The following is a 12,283-nucleotide window of genomic DNA, read 5'->3' on the forward strand; positions in this document are numbered from 1 at the left end:
AACATTATACCGGTATTACCGTGAACGGTATGATATGGGCCAGCCCTAGGTGGGAGAGGCCGTTTCTCCCAATCACACCCTATCAGGTCTCACTGTTGTTGTCGTGCTGCTCATGTGGAGAGAGTCCCCGGGTGGAGTATCTCAAGCTCCTCACCCAGGGACTCCGAGAACGAGGGTGGTCCCATGTCCCTTGATGTTGTACTCATAAGAGTCTTCTGAATCGCTCTTGACTGGTCCCACACCCAGGACCAATTTGTAGGGAGAATGTACCATCGGATCCCTAGGACACACGAGCAACTCCACCACAATTAGGTAGTGATTCACGGAGGGGATATAAATGTAAAGTTTACAATAAATGAACATCGATAGTAAGTTGTTAACTGTATAAAATAGTGCATTTCACAATATCTTTTACAATATATGCGAATAGCACATGAAGTGATTAATTACCACTCCATCATGGACATCTTGTGGCCCTCCCAGTATACTTTTAGACTGTGTTGTCATCGATGGATCTGCTATGCTGGCCAGCAAGCCCACTCGGTCTTACCAGTTGAGTGCCCTGTATGGAGCTGCAAGCGGGTCTCTGGAGGTGTGGATTATAGCAATGTTCGCCAGCTGGGATGGCATTGGTATTGTTGTATGGAATGGATATTTGCATCACGGACATTAATGATGCTGGGATTTCGGACCATTTCCCAGTTATGTTTGATGTTCAGTTATGCAATATGGAACTGAACTCTGAGGGTCCACTGAGCCTATCGCGTATGATTAATCCTGAGGTTGTTGCCCATTTCTCTGCGGCCTTTGCTAACTCTGTCTGTTACGATGACATCAGTAATGCACCTCTCTTGGTTGATGGCCTAGTCAACTCTTTCATTTCTAGATGCTCTTCAACTTTGGACACTGTGGCTCCAGTAAAGACTAAACGCCCTAAAACCTCTCGCCAACTCTGGCTAAACGAATCCACCCTCGCTCTTAGACGTGAATGTCGTCGAGCTGAGAGGAGATGGAAAAAAGATCAACTTCAGGTGTCCCTTGACATCCTGCATATGAGCCGATCTAAATTTCAGAAGGCTGCCAAATTGGCAAAAACTTATTTTTTGTCGAACATCATTGCAACTAATAGTCACAATCCTCGAGTTCTGTTCAAAATCTTTAACTCAGTGGTTAATCCCTGCTCTGATGTTTCGATGGGTGCCTCCCTGGCCCTCTGCGAAAAATTTCTAAATCATTTTATAGATAAAATCTCAGTGTTAAGGGCCCCACATTCCCCGGCAGTAAATCAAGCCCCAGTTTCCGAATGTTCAACGGTTTTTCAACAGTTTGAACCTGTGTCATCCTCAGCTTTAAAGGAAATAATTAATAACCTGAGAAGCTCAAATTCTTTGCATGACATTATTCCTTCTCGTATCATTAAGGATGCATTGAATACAATCGGGTCCTGTATCTTATTTTTAATGAACTCATCACTGTTATCTGGCTGTGTTCCGACTGTCTTTAAACATGCAGTCGTGCAACCTGTTACCAAGAAAAGCAGCCTTGATCATAACATTCGATCTGATTTCTAAACTCCCTTTCATGTCAAAAACTTTAGAGAAAATAGTGCTTCAGCAACTACAGACCCATTTAGAGATAAACGGTATAAGTGATAAATTCCAGTTTGGATTTAAACCGCGTCACAGCACCGAAACTGCCCTATTAAGAGTTTTCAATGACCTTCTTCTCATCGCTGACTCTGGGTGCACTGCGCTCTCAGTTCTATTAGATCTGACGTCACCTTTGACACGGTTGACCATGATATTTTTTTGGCAAGGTTAGAACAAGTAGCAGGCCTTAAAGGAAACGTTCTCTCATGGTTTACATCATATTTCTCTGAGAGGTCGTTCTCTGTCATGATGGGAAAATATTCCTCTTCTTCTGCCCCTCTTTGCTGTGGTGTGCCCCAGGGCTCGGTGCTGGGTCCTGTGTTGTTTTCTCTGTATATGCTGCCCTTGGGCTCCATTTTTGAAAAACATAATGTCTCTTTTCACTGCTATGCTGATGATATTCAAATCTACCTCCACCTGACTGGGGATGTTTCATCTTCACTACATCCTCTGTTTGATTGTCTGAGGGATGTCAAAGACTGGTTATCACGTAACTCTCTTACTTTAAATGAAAAGAAGACAGAAATGATTGTTTTTGATAGAAATATGCCTCTGAGACAACTGACCGGCACACTCGGGCCTGTTGCTAACCACCTCACTGATGCTGTTAGGAATCTTGGAGTTTTCATGGATAGTTCCTTCAAACTAGATAAACAGGTTTCTACTGTGGTAAAAACCAGCTTCCACCAACTACGCCAAATTTCTAAGGCTAAACCTTATATACCACGCAAAGATCTGGAGAAACTCATTCATGCTTTCATCACTTCAAGACTAGATTATTGTAATTCTCTTTACTTGGGCCTCCAATCTTCCCTCCTCCAGCGATTGCAGCTGGTCCAAAATGCCGCAGCAAGTCTCTTAACCGGCACTAGAAAGTATGATACTATCACTCCTGTTCTGGCCAACTTACATTGGCTTCCTATTAAATATCGAATTGATTTTAAAATGTTATTGTTTACTTATAAAATCCTAAATAATATGGCACCTGATTACTGATCTCCTCTGTCTGTATAGCCCTCAGATCATCGGGCCAACTGTAGGGCTGCCACAAACGATTATTTTGATAGTCGACTAGTCACCGATTATTTATGCGATTAGTCGACTAATCAGATCATCATCCACTGGACGTAAAACTACAGCTTATTGCACCAGCAGCATCTGCTCTTATATAACTATCATTAGCTTACAGCTTTAAGCTTTTAAGGTGCTAACTAAAAATAAAGACAAGATGATAGTTTATTCAATTTTAATGAAATTTGCAGATTGTTTCGGTAAAGTTTAATAAACTCCTTGCTATCTAAAATATAACAGGACACCGGAGTATATTCTCCAGCATCTCACACTTCTGATAATCAGCTGTCTGCTTGACGTTTATTCAGCTGTGTAAAAACTATAACTTTAATCTCAGCCAAACCGATTTACTCAGGAACAAATAAAATACTAAAAAAAAAAAAAAGCCAAACAACAACATTTTTAATTTATCTAAGTGACTCATATATATTTAACCTGAGTCGCGAAAGACGGCGGTGGGTTTGAAAACAATTTGCCGGGAGTCCGGTGTTCTCACGGCGCTAGTGACCTAGCCCCCGGCTAGCTATCGAGCTAGTGGGTAACAGACGTCTCCGAAAACGTCGGAGCGCTTTTGAAAATATGTGGTGTCCTGATAAACTGAGCAGATATTTGAGGTTTACACAGCTACATTCTCGCCTGAAAATATGTTAAACGTTTATTTTGTGACCCAGAAAGAATAATAAGAGTAATATTAAAACTAACTAGCTGCCGCCATTGTTGGAAACTGAGCTGGGCCGCGCTATGAATTCTGGGACAGAGCTACTTCTTCTTCTTCGGGGTTTAACGGCAGCTGGCATCCTTGTACATGCAGTGCTGCCATCTTCTGTTTCAGTCCGTTATTACACTCTTAAATCCTGCTATTATTCCTGCGTCTTTTGCGATCTTACAAAGCTTCAAACAACACGTCGACTATTAAATCAGTCGTCGACGATTTTGATAGTCGACGTAATCGTGACTAGTCGACAAATCGTGGTAGCCCTAGCCAACTGCTCTTAGTGCAACCTAGGTCTCGGCTGAAGACCAGAGGAGGCTGTGCCTTTGCCATTGCCGCACCCAAATTATGGAATAATCTTCCTCTCGACATTCGCGCATCAGATTCTATTGAATCTTTTAAATCACGTCTAAAAACGTACTTGTTTAACCTGGCATTCGAGGCTAATTAGGGTAATTTACATCTGGCTCTGCATTTGGATTATGTAATTATTTTATATCTGTAATTTATATTTTATATTGTGATTTTTATCTGTATCATGGTTTTACTGGAAAGCACTTTGGTGTACTTCGGTCTTTAAATGTGCTACATAAATAAATTTGATTTTTTGTTTTGGATTTGATTTGAATATCTGGTACCTGGATTTTGTTTCACATGGGCACCTTGAACAAATTGGAAGTGCTTCATGTTAAATCTCCTTCAAGTGTTAGAAATGCAACTTTGAACGAACTTTGAATTGATCCATAAAGTATAGTACAGCTAGTATAAAACAATCTATTGCCTGGAGTTTAGAAGTTTTATTTATGTAAAGTGTGCCGAGTGTAGCTGCTAGGTGTGGCCTCAAAGAAGTTTCCAGGTTCACTATATAAACACCAGTCAGCTGGTGTTCCTGGTTAGCAGTGACTGGCATCAAGTTCAGAGTTACATGTAGTTTACTGTAGCACTGAAAGTGAGGCCAGAACACAACATTTTTACACCTTGCAGATGGGCCTGAATTATGCTCCCTTGCTAACAAACTCACAGACAGCTGCAGAGACCTTAGTTGTTCTTAATTTCCTACCTTCCTCTAAGCAGGCATCCGTACTGAAGGTAATATCCACCCTGCACTCAGATCCCAGTGGACTCTAATTTCCAACCATTACAACTCTATTTTTAGAGCAGTTTAAAAAACACAACGTAGTTGACCAAAGTTATTTCCAGACAGCAATAAAATATAAAACAGGTATTAAACAATAATGAAAACTAAATAATAGTAAAACAAAATAAGAATAATAGACAATAAAATAAAACTAGAATAAACAAACTCCACACAGAAAGGCCCTGGCCAGGATGTTGTGAGGCAACAGTGCTAACCACTGTGCCACTGTTTATAAAGCTAACAGGACATTCAACATTCAACAGCAGAGATAAAAATGAAACCTTGGCTTCAAAAGCAAACGGAGTCTAGAAACACACCGAAACAATTTGCATGAAAAAACTGGGATTTCCATGATGTAGTTTTTCTTCTTCTTCAGTCACCTCTTTCACTCACCCACATCTCTCTTCATTTAATTATTAGTTATTATAAATGTCTGGGTCTGTCTTTGTGCTTCCTCCCCTAACCCCAACCGGCTGTGCCGCCCCTCCCTGAGCCTGGTCCTGCTGGAGGTTTCTTCCTGTTAAAGGGAGTTTTTCCTTTCCATTGTTGCCAAGGTAAAGACTGATTGCAGGGTCTTTACTTTACAGTACAGCATCTTGAGGCATCTGCTGTTGTGATTTGGTGCTGTATAAATAAAGGTGAGCTGAATTGCAGTATTCTGGCCTTAGCTTTCATATGCAGTGGATGTTACTTCATCCTTGGTCTCACAGCTTTCCCGCAGATAAAAGTATCTGTTGCTCAAGTTTGAATGTAATTATGGTCTGTGAATGTTTTCATTAGCAACAGTTCCAGATTGTATATTAAAGATAGCTTTCATGTCTGAAAAGTGAAGCCAAAGCAAAAGTGCTGAGTTGCAGACTTGTCAAGTCTTGAGCCAGTTAGCCTGCAGTGTCCCCCTGTGCCACAGTAAGGTCCGCCTATCCTGTAATGTCCCGTTTCAAAGAGCTAAAATGGAAACAAAATGCTCACAATGGGAATACCTCATAGGTGATGTCATGGTGGCTACATCAATCTTTTATATTCAGTCTATGGCAGAACCACAAGCTTAGAGTTGTGGGACTTCTGAAGGCAAACATTAGCATGCATTGTATCGCCATTCTGCCTGTAGCTTAGCAGCAAAGTGTTATAAATCCAGGCAGGGATACTCACCGACATTGATGCATGATCATTGTTGTTATTCTGAGCAGAGAACCCCCAAACCAACCAAAAATGGAAGAAGGAGAGGGAAAGAGGGAAAGGACAGGAAAAGAAATGTGGCAACAATAAATGGACAGGAGGAGGTAAGTTCAGCTAGAGATATCTTGCATGCTTGACATGTCAAATTAATCAAGGAGTAAAAAATTCAGTTACAAAGCTGTGCATTACAGAAGGTGTGGATGGAGACACAGCAGGAGATAATAAGGAGAAATAGTCGCACATGCAGGTGAGAAGGGCAGGTACAGCCAACAGACCAATCAGGCTGTGAGCTCAAATAACAGTTTCTGATCAAGTCCTTTACACTTTGCTATCTAATGTGCTCCGTTGGGTTGAAGATGATGTCAGTTTGCAAAAACATTGCACAAGCCAGTAACAGCACATCATGCAGAAATCAGCACTGCAACGTGTACATAGCTCAACGTGATATCCACAGTATAAACCTTTTTCAGACAGCACCTACAATCTGACAGAAATGCTATGAGGGCGTAAAAAACAACAGAGTGATGGTGGGAAGTCAGGGAAGGAAAACAAACAAACAAAAATAATCATGCGTTCGTATTATCAACAAAAGATCAACCTCACAGCACGCCATACAGCTAGTGTGTGAACAGAAAGGACAACAACAACACAACCCCACACTGTTCATGTTCCACAGCTCCCAGACAGAGGTGCTGAGCTAACGTGTAGAGGTTGGAGGCGGCTCACACTCACCGGGAGGTGTGTGAACACCTGGAAGGTAGATCGTAGGAAGTTGATCAGGTCCATGAGATACCCTGACGCGCGGCCGTCAGACTCGGCCATGCCCCATTCGTAGTCTGCTAGCTGGATGAACTCATCGATCTTCTGGTTCAGTTTGGTGTAAATCTCTCCCTCTGCAGCATGACGAGCATCCTGGAACAATGTTTTCACAAGAGTTAATGGGAGCAAATATTATTGTTCTTCCTACACGCATTCATTTTCGGAATGGAGACACAGAGCTTCAACTTCTGCCACTTCATTAAGTACACCCGTTTAACATCTCATTAATCAGCCAATCACATGGCAGCAACTGAATGTAATCAGGGATGGAAGCAGAGACGACCTGCTGAAGAACTGAGCATCAGAACGATGAACAAAGGTGTTTTTGAACGTGGCTTGCCTTGTCTCAATAACTGCTGATTTACTGGGATTCTCTTATATCAGTTTCTAGACTAAAAAAGTGAATCTGTTCACCAGATGAAAATGCAAGAAGTCAGAAAAGAATGGCCAGACTGCTCAGAGGTAAGAAAGCTAACAGTAAACTCATCACAACCGAGGTATGAAGAAGGTGACTGCTAAAGGCACAAATCACCTTGAAGGTCGACAGTCCGTAGAGTCTTGTGGTGTGAACTGTTTCTGGGGAGACGTTGGTGATGTTTGTTATGAATTCCTCCAGATACCTGCAGGCCTGCTCCAGGTGGGTGGTATTAATGATGATCTGTACCAGCTACAGAGACATGGTTACAGTTGTAGCCTGAATCCTGAATGCTTTTCACGACTGTGTGTGTGTGAGCAGTTCTAACCTCGGTCAGTCCTATGTGAGGTTTCTTGATAAGGTTTTGCAGACAACTGCTGAGAGTTCTTGTCAGCAACAGGTTGGTAGATTTTCGCAACATGTCATCAATCTCTGTTGAACTGGACACACAACAAACTTGACAGTTGTAAAGTGAAGAGACGGCAGTCCGGGGAGATTAGATATGTAGAAGTGTTCGTGTGGCGAGTGAACACAGAGTAGTGTACCTGCGGTGTAGTGACTCTGAGAACTTGAGGCTGGCGTAAATGAACTCTTTGACCTGGGTGTAGATCTGAGGGACAGACTGGGACATTGGCAGCTTCTTAGGAAAGTCCTGCTGCTTATGCACACAGAAAAACTGTATTAATATTCATCCAACACTAGTTGTCTTTTAGGAAATCTTTCTTTTACGTGGATGCAACCGTGCCAGATTGGGGAGACGGTGGTACTTGAACACATTACCTTCTCTATCTCAGCATCGTGGAAGGGAAAGCGGCTGACAACCAGTTTATATTCCTCCTCTGTCTCCACTGGGATGGGACTGTAGTTGTCCAGTTCAAAGATCTCTCTATGGGAACACAGATCAGAGTTATCTTTGGTCTCCACTGTTTGTTCAGTTCAGTTTAATGTCGTCTCAGTGCCATTTTCAGCATCAATGATGTGAAAAAAAGAACACCTTCCCTCACATGGTGCTGATGCTTTGCTGAAACAGTACGAACAAAGCTGATTCTGGTTTTAGTTGTGTGTTTTTAGCTGCTCTGCTATGTTCAAACAAAATGTGCAGGCTGCATACAGACGGGGATGTCACAGCAGAAAGCCTTACCGCAAACACAATTGTTATTGTCAAATTGTCATTTGTGTTTCTGCACGTCCTACTGTGGCAGACGCCACACGTGAGTGAAGCCCACCTGAAAACCAGTGCCCATTTCTTCAGCAGGGTTTCGTTGTACTGGTCTCTAACCTCAAACAGCAGGTCAAACAAACGGTTTACCGGGAAGCCGAACCCCTGCACAAACATCACACAGTCAGAAAACACGTTTTCACACGGCAGAGTCACAAACAAGTCAAGTCCCACTCTTAACCAACCTGTAGTGTGTCAGCAAAGATGACTATGAGATTCTTCAGCTCCAGCACCAAGTCTGGGTCGTCACAGTATGACTGCAGAAAGAGAGTCATCACCACACACTGGTCTAACGTCGCATTATCTGCTTTGCTTCCTAAATCTATGTTCATGTGAGTCTTTGCAGTCCTCTGAAAACTGAGCAACCTGTCATTCAAAAGCGTGTCCGACCACCTTTATCAGTAACTGAACTTATAATTGTGAGAAGTTCTCATGTTGACAACATTGTTTCAGTTCACTGAGCTCTGTTTAGGCGTAGCACACTTCAGAGCCCCCCACAGCATTTGATTCTTTTTCTTTCCTGACACTCTGCAGCACATTTGCTTATGTGCTTAGGATCATCGTCCTGCTCCATGACCCACTTTGGGCCTTTGAATACATATGAAGTAACTGCACTGTATACTGTGTAGAGTTTTAACTAGGTACATTTTTATAGGAAGTCTGTCAAAATGCCTACATGACAAACAAGTTAAGCCAGTGCATTAACAAAGGTCCTCGCTTTTCCAGAGAGTAGGGCGATTTATCACCCTGAAAGCAGCACAGCTGTATATGAACACAGCCTGAGACTGGACACTCAGCAGCAATGGCTGGCCTCTCCATCTACTCCAACAATCTTAAAAAATGACAAAAAATTAAGTCTACTTCCACCATATCCAGACCAATGAATGCAAATGTGCTAAATCTGCTCTTTAAGCTGCGTTTTGTTGTCTATTGAAAGCATATTGTATTTATTTAACCCGCACTGGGAGAATTTTACTCATTAAGTATATCATCTGCGTGTATTAGTTTTGCTTTTTTTTTTTTTAAACAATCTGATGCAGCCTTGTTACTTTTAGCTGACCATGCACTCGCTGTAAGTGCAGGAGCCCGACAATGTGGACTTGCTTTTGTCAGAGCACAGCAGGGGGGCACAGAGGACACCAGGTCTTTGTTAGTCTTCTCACCCATGCTGTGCGGCCTATTCTCCAGCCTGTTAGCATAATCCTCGGGGTCATTTACAACTGACAGGGCTCCAGCGGGCAGGAATATGCCTTCTTTATCTGCTGTTATTGTTGCAATCTGTCTCTCATTAAGGTCACAATGGCCTCCTCTTTGCCTGCATGTGTATGTGTGTTTTGACCTCTGCTCTTAATAGTGACATCATTAGTGTGTTTGTGGGTGTGCTGACCTGTGAGGGGTATATCATCCACTGAATGAAGGAACTATCATTTCTATTAACTCTCAACAGCATCTTTTCCATTCACAGTCAATGCCCTGCAGACATTAGAGGTGTGTGTGTGTGTGTGTGTGTGTGTGTGTGTGTGTGTGTGTGTGTGTGTGTGTGTGTGTGTGGTCCTACAGAGTGTGTCCGGAGTACAGCGATGATCTTGGACAGCGCCATGTTCCACAGTTCATCAGTATAAGCTCTGGTCACCAGCCCTTGAGTGGCATGGAGGATATGGTCCTCTACAACAAAGAACCTGACCACACACACACACACACACACACACACACACACACACACTTAGGTTCACAGTGAAACAAAACAGCCTGATGAGCATTTGAAAGGAACATCTTACCCCACAATCTGATTGAAGTATCTTCTGTAGCCTTCCACTGTCTCATGCTAAACACACACAAATAGACACAAAGCCATGTTAATACAGATGCAAACGTAACAGTCACCAGTAAGGCAAATATTGAAATAGGAGGGAGAAAAAACAAGTTAAAAGTTGTATTTCTGCAGCTCTTGTTTGACATGGCTTTTGCTTTGTGACTTCATCCCAGGAACCACCGAGGCTCAAGCCTGCTGGGACCTGGAAGCTGATGAACCAGCACCACTCTCCATAGTAAAGATATGGACTGAGATGGTGCCGCCTATCTGTGCACCGAGCATGCTGGTGGTAGCATCTTGCTCTGGGGCTGTTTTGCTTTTTCCTGATGTTATCCTAAAACTTTAAAACATCCTTTATAACTTTTTAAATACAAAGTACAGCTGTTTATTTTCCCCCTGAAAAAACAGTAACAGTCATGGTTTTCTAAGCTTTGCCAGAGCTGGATCGCAGCTGCTGTACGATCTGTGAGTAATCTATTTAGTCATAGTAAGAAATACACAGGTTCTAGGAAAAATTAATACAAGGCAGATTGTGTTTAGTGCCATGTAGTCACAATGAAAGGCCCACTGAAAACCCCCGAGCGCTTGTCTGAATTTCATTCATATGCTTTACACGTATGTTAAAGCGCTTGTGTTGCTCACCATGTTAGCCTGAGGCTGCAGAACTAGCCGGGCCTGTTTTTTCCTCTGTTTCCTGTAGTAGTTCTCAAATGTTTCTCGGTCACCCTGCTCACACACAGAATACAGACATAGATCAATTAACTATGATACATGATGCTACAAACCAGAACACTCAGGTACTATCACATCCCTTTCCACAGACTGTCCTGGTCCTGGGTCTGGAGACTCGGTGGCTTTTAGTTTGTATTTCTTGCTTCTTTAGTGTTTTGGTGATTTCTAGTTGTTGTGTTTTGTTGTTAGGTCCCTTGTGTTACTTCCAGTCATCCTTGTCTCTATGTTCATGTATTTCCTGTTTTACTTTGACAGTCCCGTGTCCTGTTAGCGTTTATAGCTTTGCTCTCCTCCCCGTCTCGTCACGCCTGATTAGTCTCGGCTGCGTTCCCCTCCTGTTTCCTATTTCCTCATTATCCTCTGTGTATGTATGGCGTGTGTTTTCCTTTGTTCCTCGTCGGATCATCTGTCAGGTTTCATGTAGTTTCACCTTCCTGTGTCTGAATCCCCGTCCTTTTTACCTGCTCTGGGCTTCATGGGGCTTAGGTAATAAACAGACCCGGCACTATCTTAGGTGACACAGAGAGGAGAGCTGAGACTGATATAATCACAAGCATTGGAGCTGATCATGAAACAGCTGTGCTGTATTTCAGGGGTAACGTTGGATGTTAGCACTATAACCTTGATTCCAGTTAATTAGCATAGCTGTCATTAGATAATCAAAATCCAATGAACAGAGAAATAAGGCAGACCAATGGATAGCATTAGTTATTAGCTTTCGCCACAGACACCTACCAACACAGTATAGATGTGTAGACACCTGTAGACGGGCGAGAAGTCCACCAGATCCTGAGCTGTAAGAATCTGTAAGAACACAAATGGAATGTTTTTAACTGCTTCTTCATATGCTGGTTATTTGGTCATGGTAAATGGACTCGTTCCTGCTCTGAGCACTCAAAGTGCTTTACACAGTGCCTCATTCAGCCATTCACAGAAGCACGTTTTGCTATGTGCTTTCTATTTAACATAGAGCTTCACATACATTCATACTCTGATGGATGCATTGGAGAGCAACTGGGAATCATTATGCCACGCAGACTTGAGTAGCCAGGGATCGAACCACGAACCTTAGCAGGTGACCTGCTTACAAAACTGTCTTATGTAATTATAGAAACTTAGTTACAGAATTCCTGATTATGCAGCATGACAAATGGATCACTCTGTAACTAATGACTGACTAACATCCACCTGCACATTTGTTATGTCTGATGAAAATATAATAACAGAAAACTAGAGAAGAAGGAAGAACGATTGAGCAGCCAGGCAGCAGAATCTCAGGCGTTCACCTGTGGGTTAGCCTCACATGGAGCAGAGCTGCACATCACAGCAGTACGAAGGAAAATTAACAGTAAAAAAAAAAAAAAAAAAAGACATTCTATTAATTAGTGAACAGAATGAGCTAAAACTTTTTTCTTTACTTTTAAGCATTTATCTCTTACATTTTAGCCCAAAGCAGCACTTCTTCGTCATGTGGAAAAACTGATATGTTTTCTTAAATTGCTCGTCTTTTTCTTATATTAAAATATCTTTTAAATGTGT

At 42.3% G+C, this 12,283-nt stretch overlaps 1 protein-coding gene across 4 annotated transcripts in view; it reads right to left on the minus strand.

The window, feature by feature from the left end:
* Positions 1–12,063, minus strand: part of exoc6 (exocyst complex component 6) — a 32,007-nt gene extending 19,944 nt beyond the window's left edge. Inside the window, exons 1-12 of one of the 4 annotated variants that reach the window (XM_005948859.3) lie at positions 11,480–12,063; positions 10,655–10,738; positions 9,978–10,024; positions 9,758–9,878; positions 8,385–8,456; positions 8,207–8,304; positions 7,761–7,866; positions 7,526–7,635; positions 7,309–7,420; positions 7,098–7,232; positions 6,479–6,658; positions 5,720–5,749 (exon numbers count right to left, since the gene is read on the minus strand). In XM_005948859.3, coding sequence (XP_005948921.3) covers positions 5,720–5,749; positions 6,479–6,658; positions 7,098–7,232; positions 7,309–7,420; positions 7,526–7,635; positions 7,761–7,866; positions 8,207–8,304; positions 8,385–8,456; positions 9,758–9,878; positions 9,978–10,024; positions 10,655–10,657 — 1,014 coding nt within the window. In that variant the 5' untranslated portion in view covers positions 10,658–10,738; positions 11,480–12,063. The remainder of the gene's footprint in view (positions 1–5,719; positions 5,750–6,478; positions 6,659–7,097; positions 7,233–7,308; positions 7,421–7,525; positions 7,636–7,760; positions 7,867–8,206; positions 8,305–8,384; positions 8,457–9,757; positions 9,879–9,977; positions 10,025–10,654; positions 10,739–11,479) is intronic. The other 3 variants (XM_005948860.3, XM_005948861.3, XM_005948862.3) reach the window with 3 other exon arrangements.
* Between the last annotated feature and the right edge of the window lie 220 nt (positions 12,064–12,283).

Source organism: Haplochromis burtoni, unplaced genomic scaffold, assembly GCF_018398535.1.
Source record: "Haplochromis burtoni strain Fernald_Lab_line unplaced genomic scaffold, NCSU_Asbu1 Contig_584, whole genome shotgun sequence".
Classification (NCBI taxonomy): Eukaryota; Metazoa; Chordata; class Actinopteri; order Cichliformes; family Cichlidae; genus Haplochromis; species Haplochromis burtoni.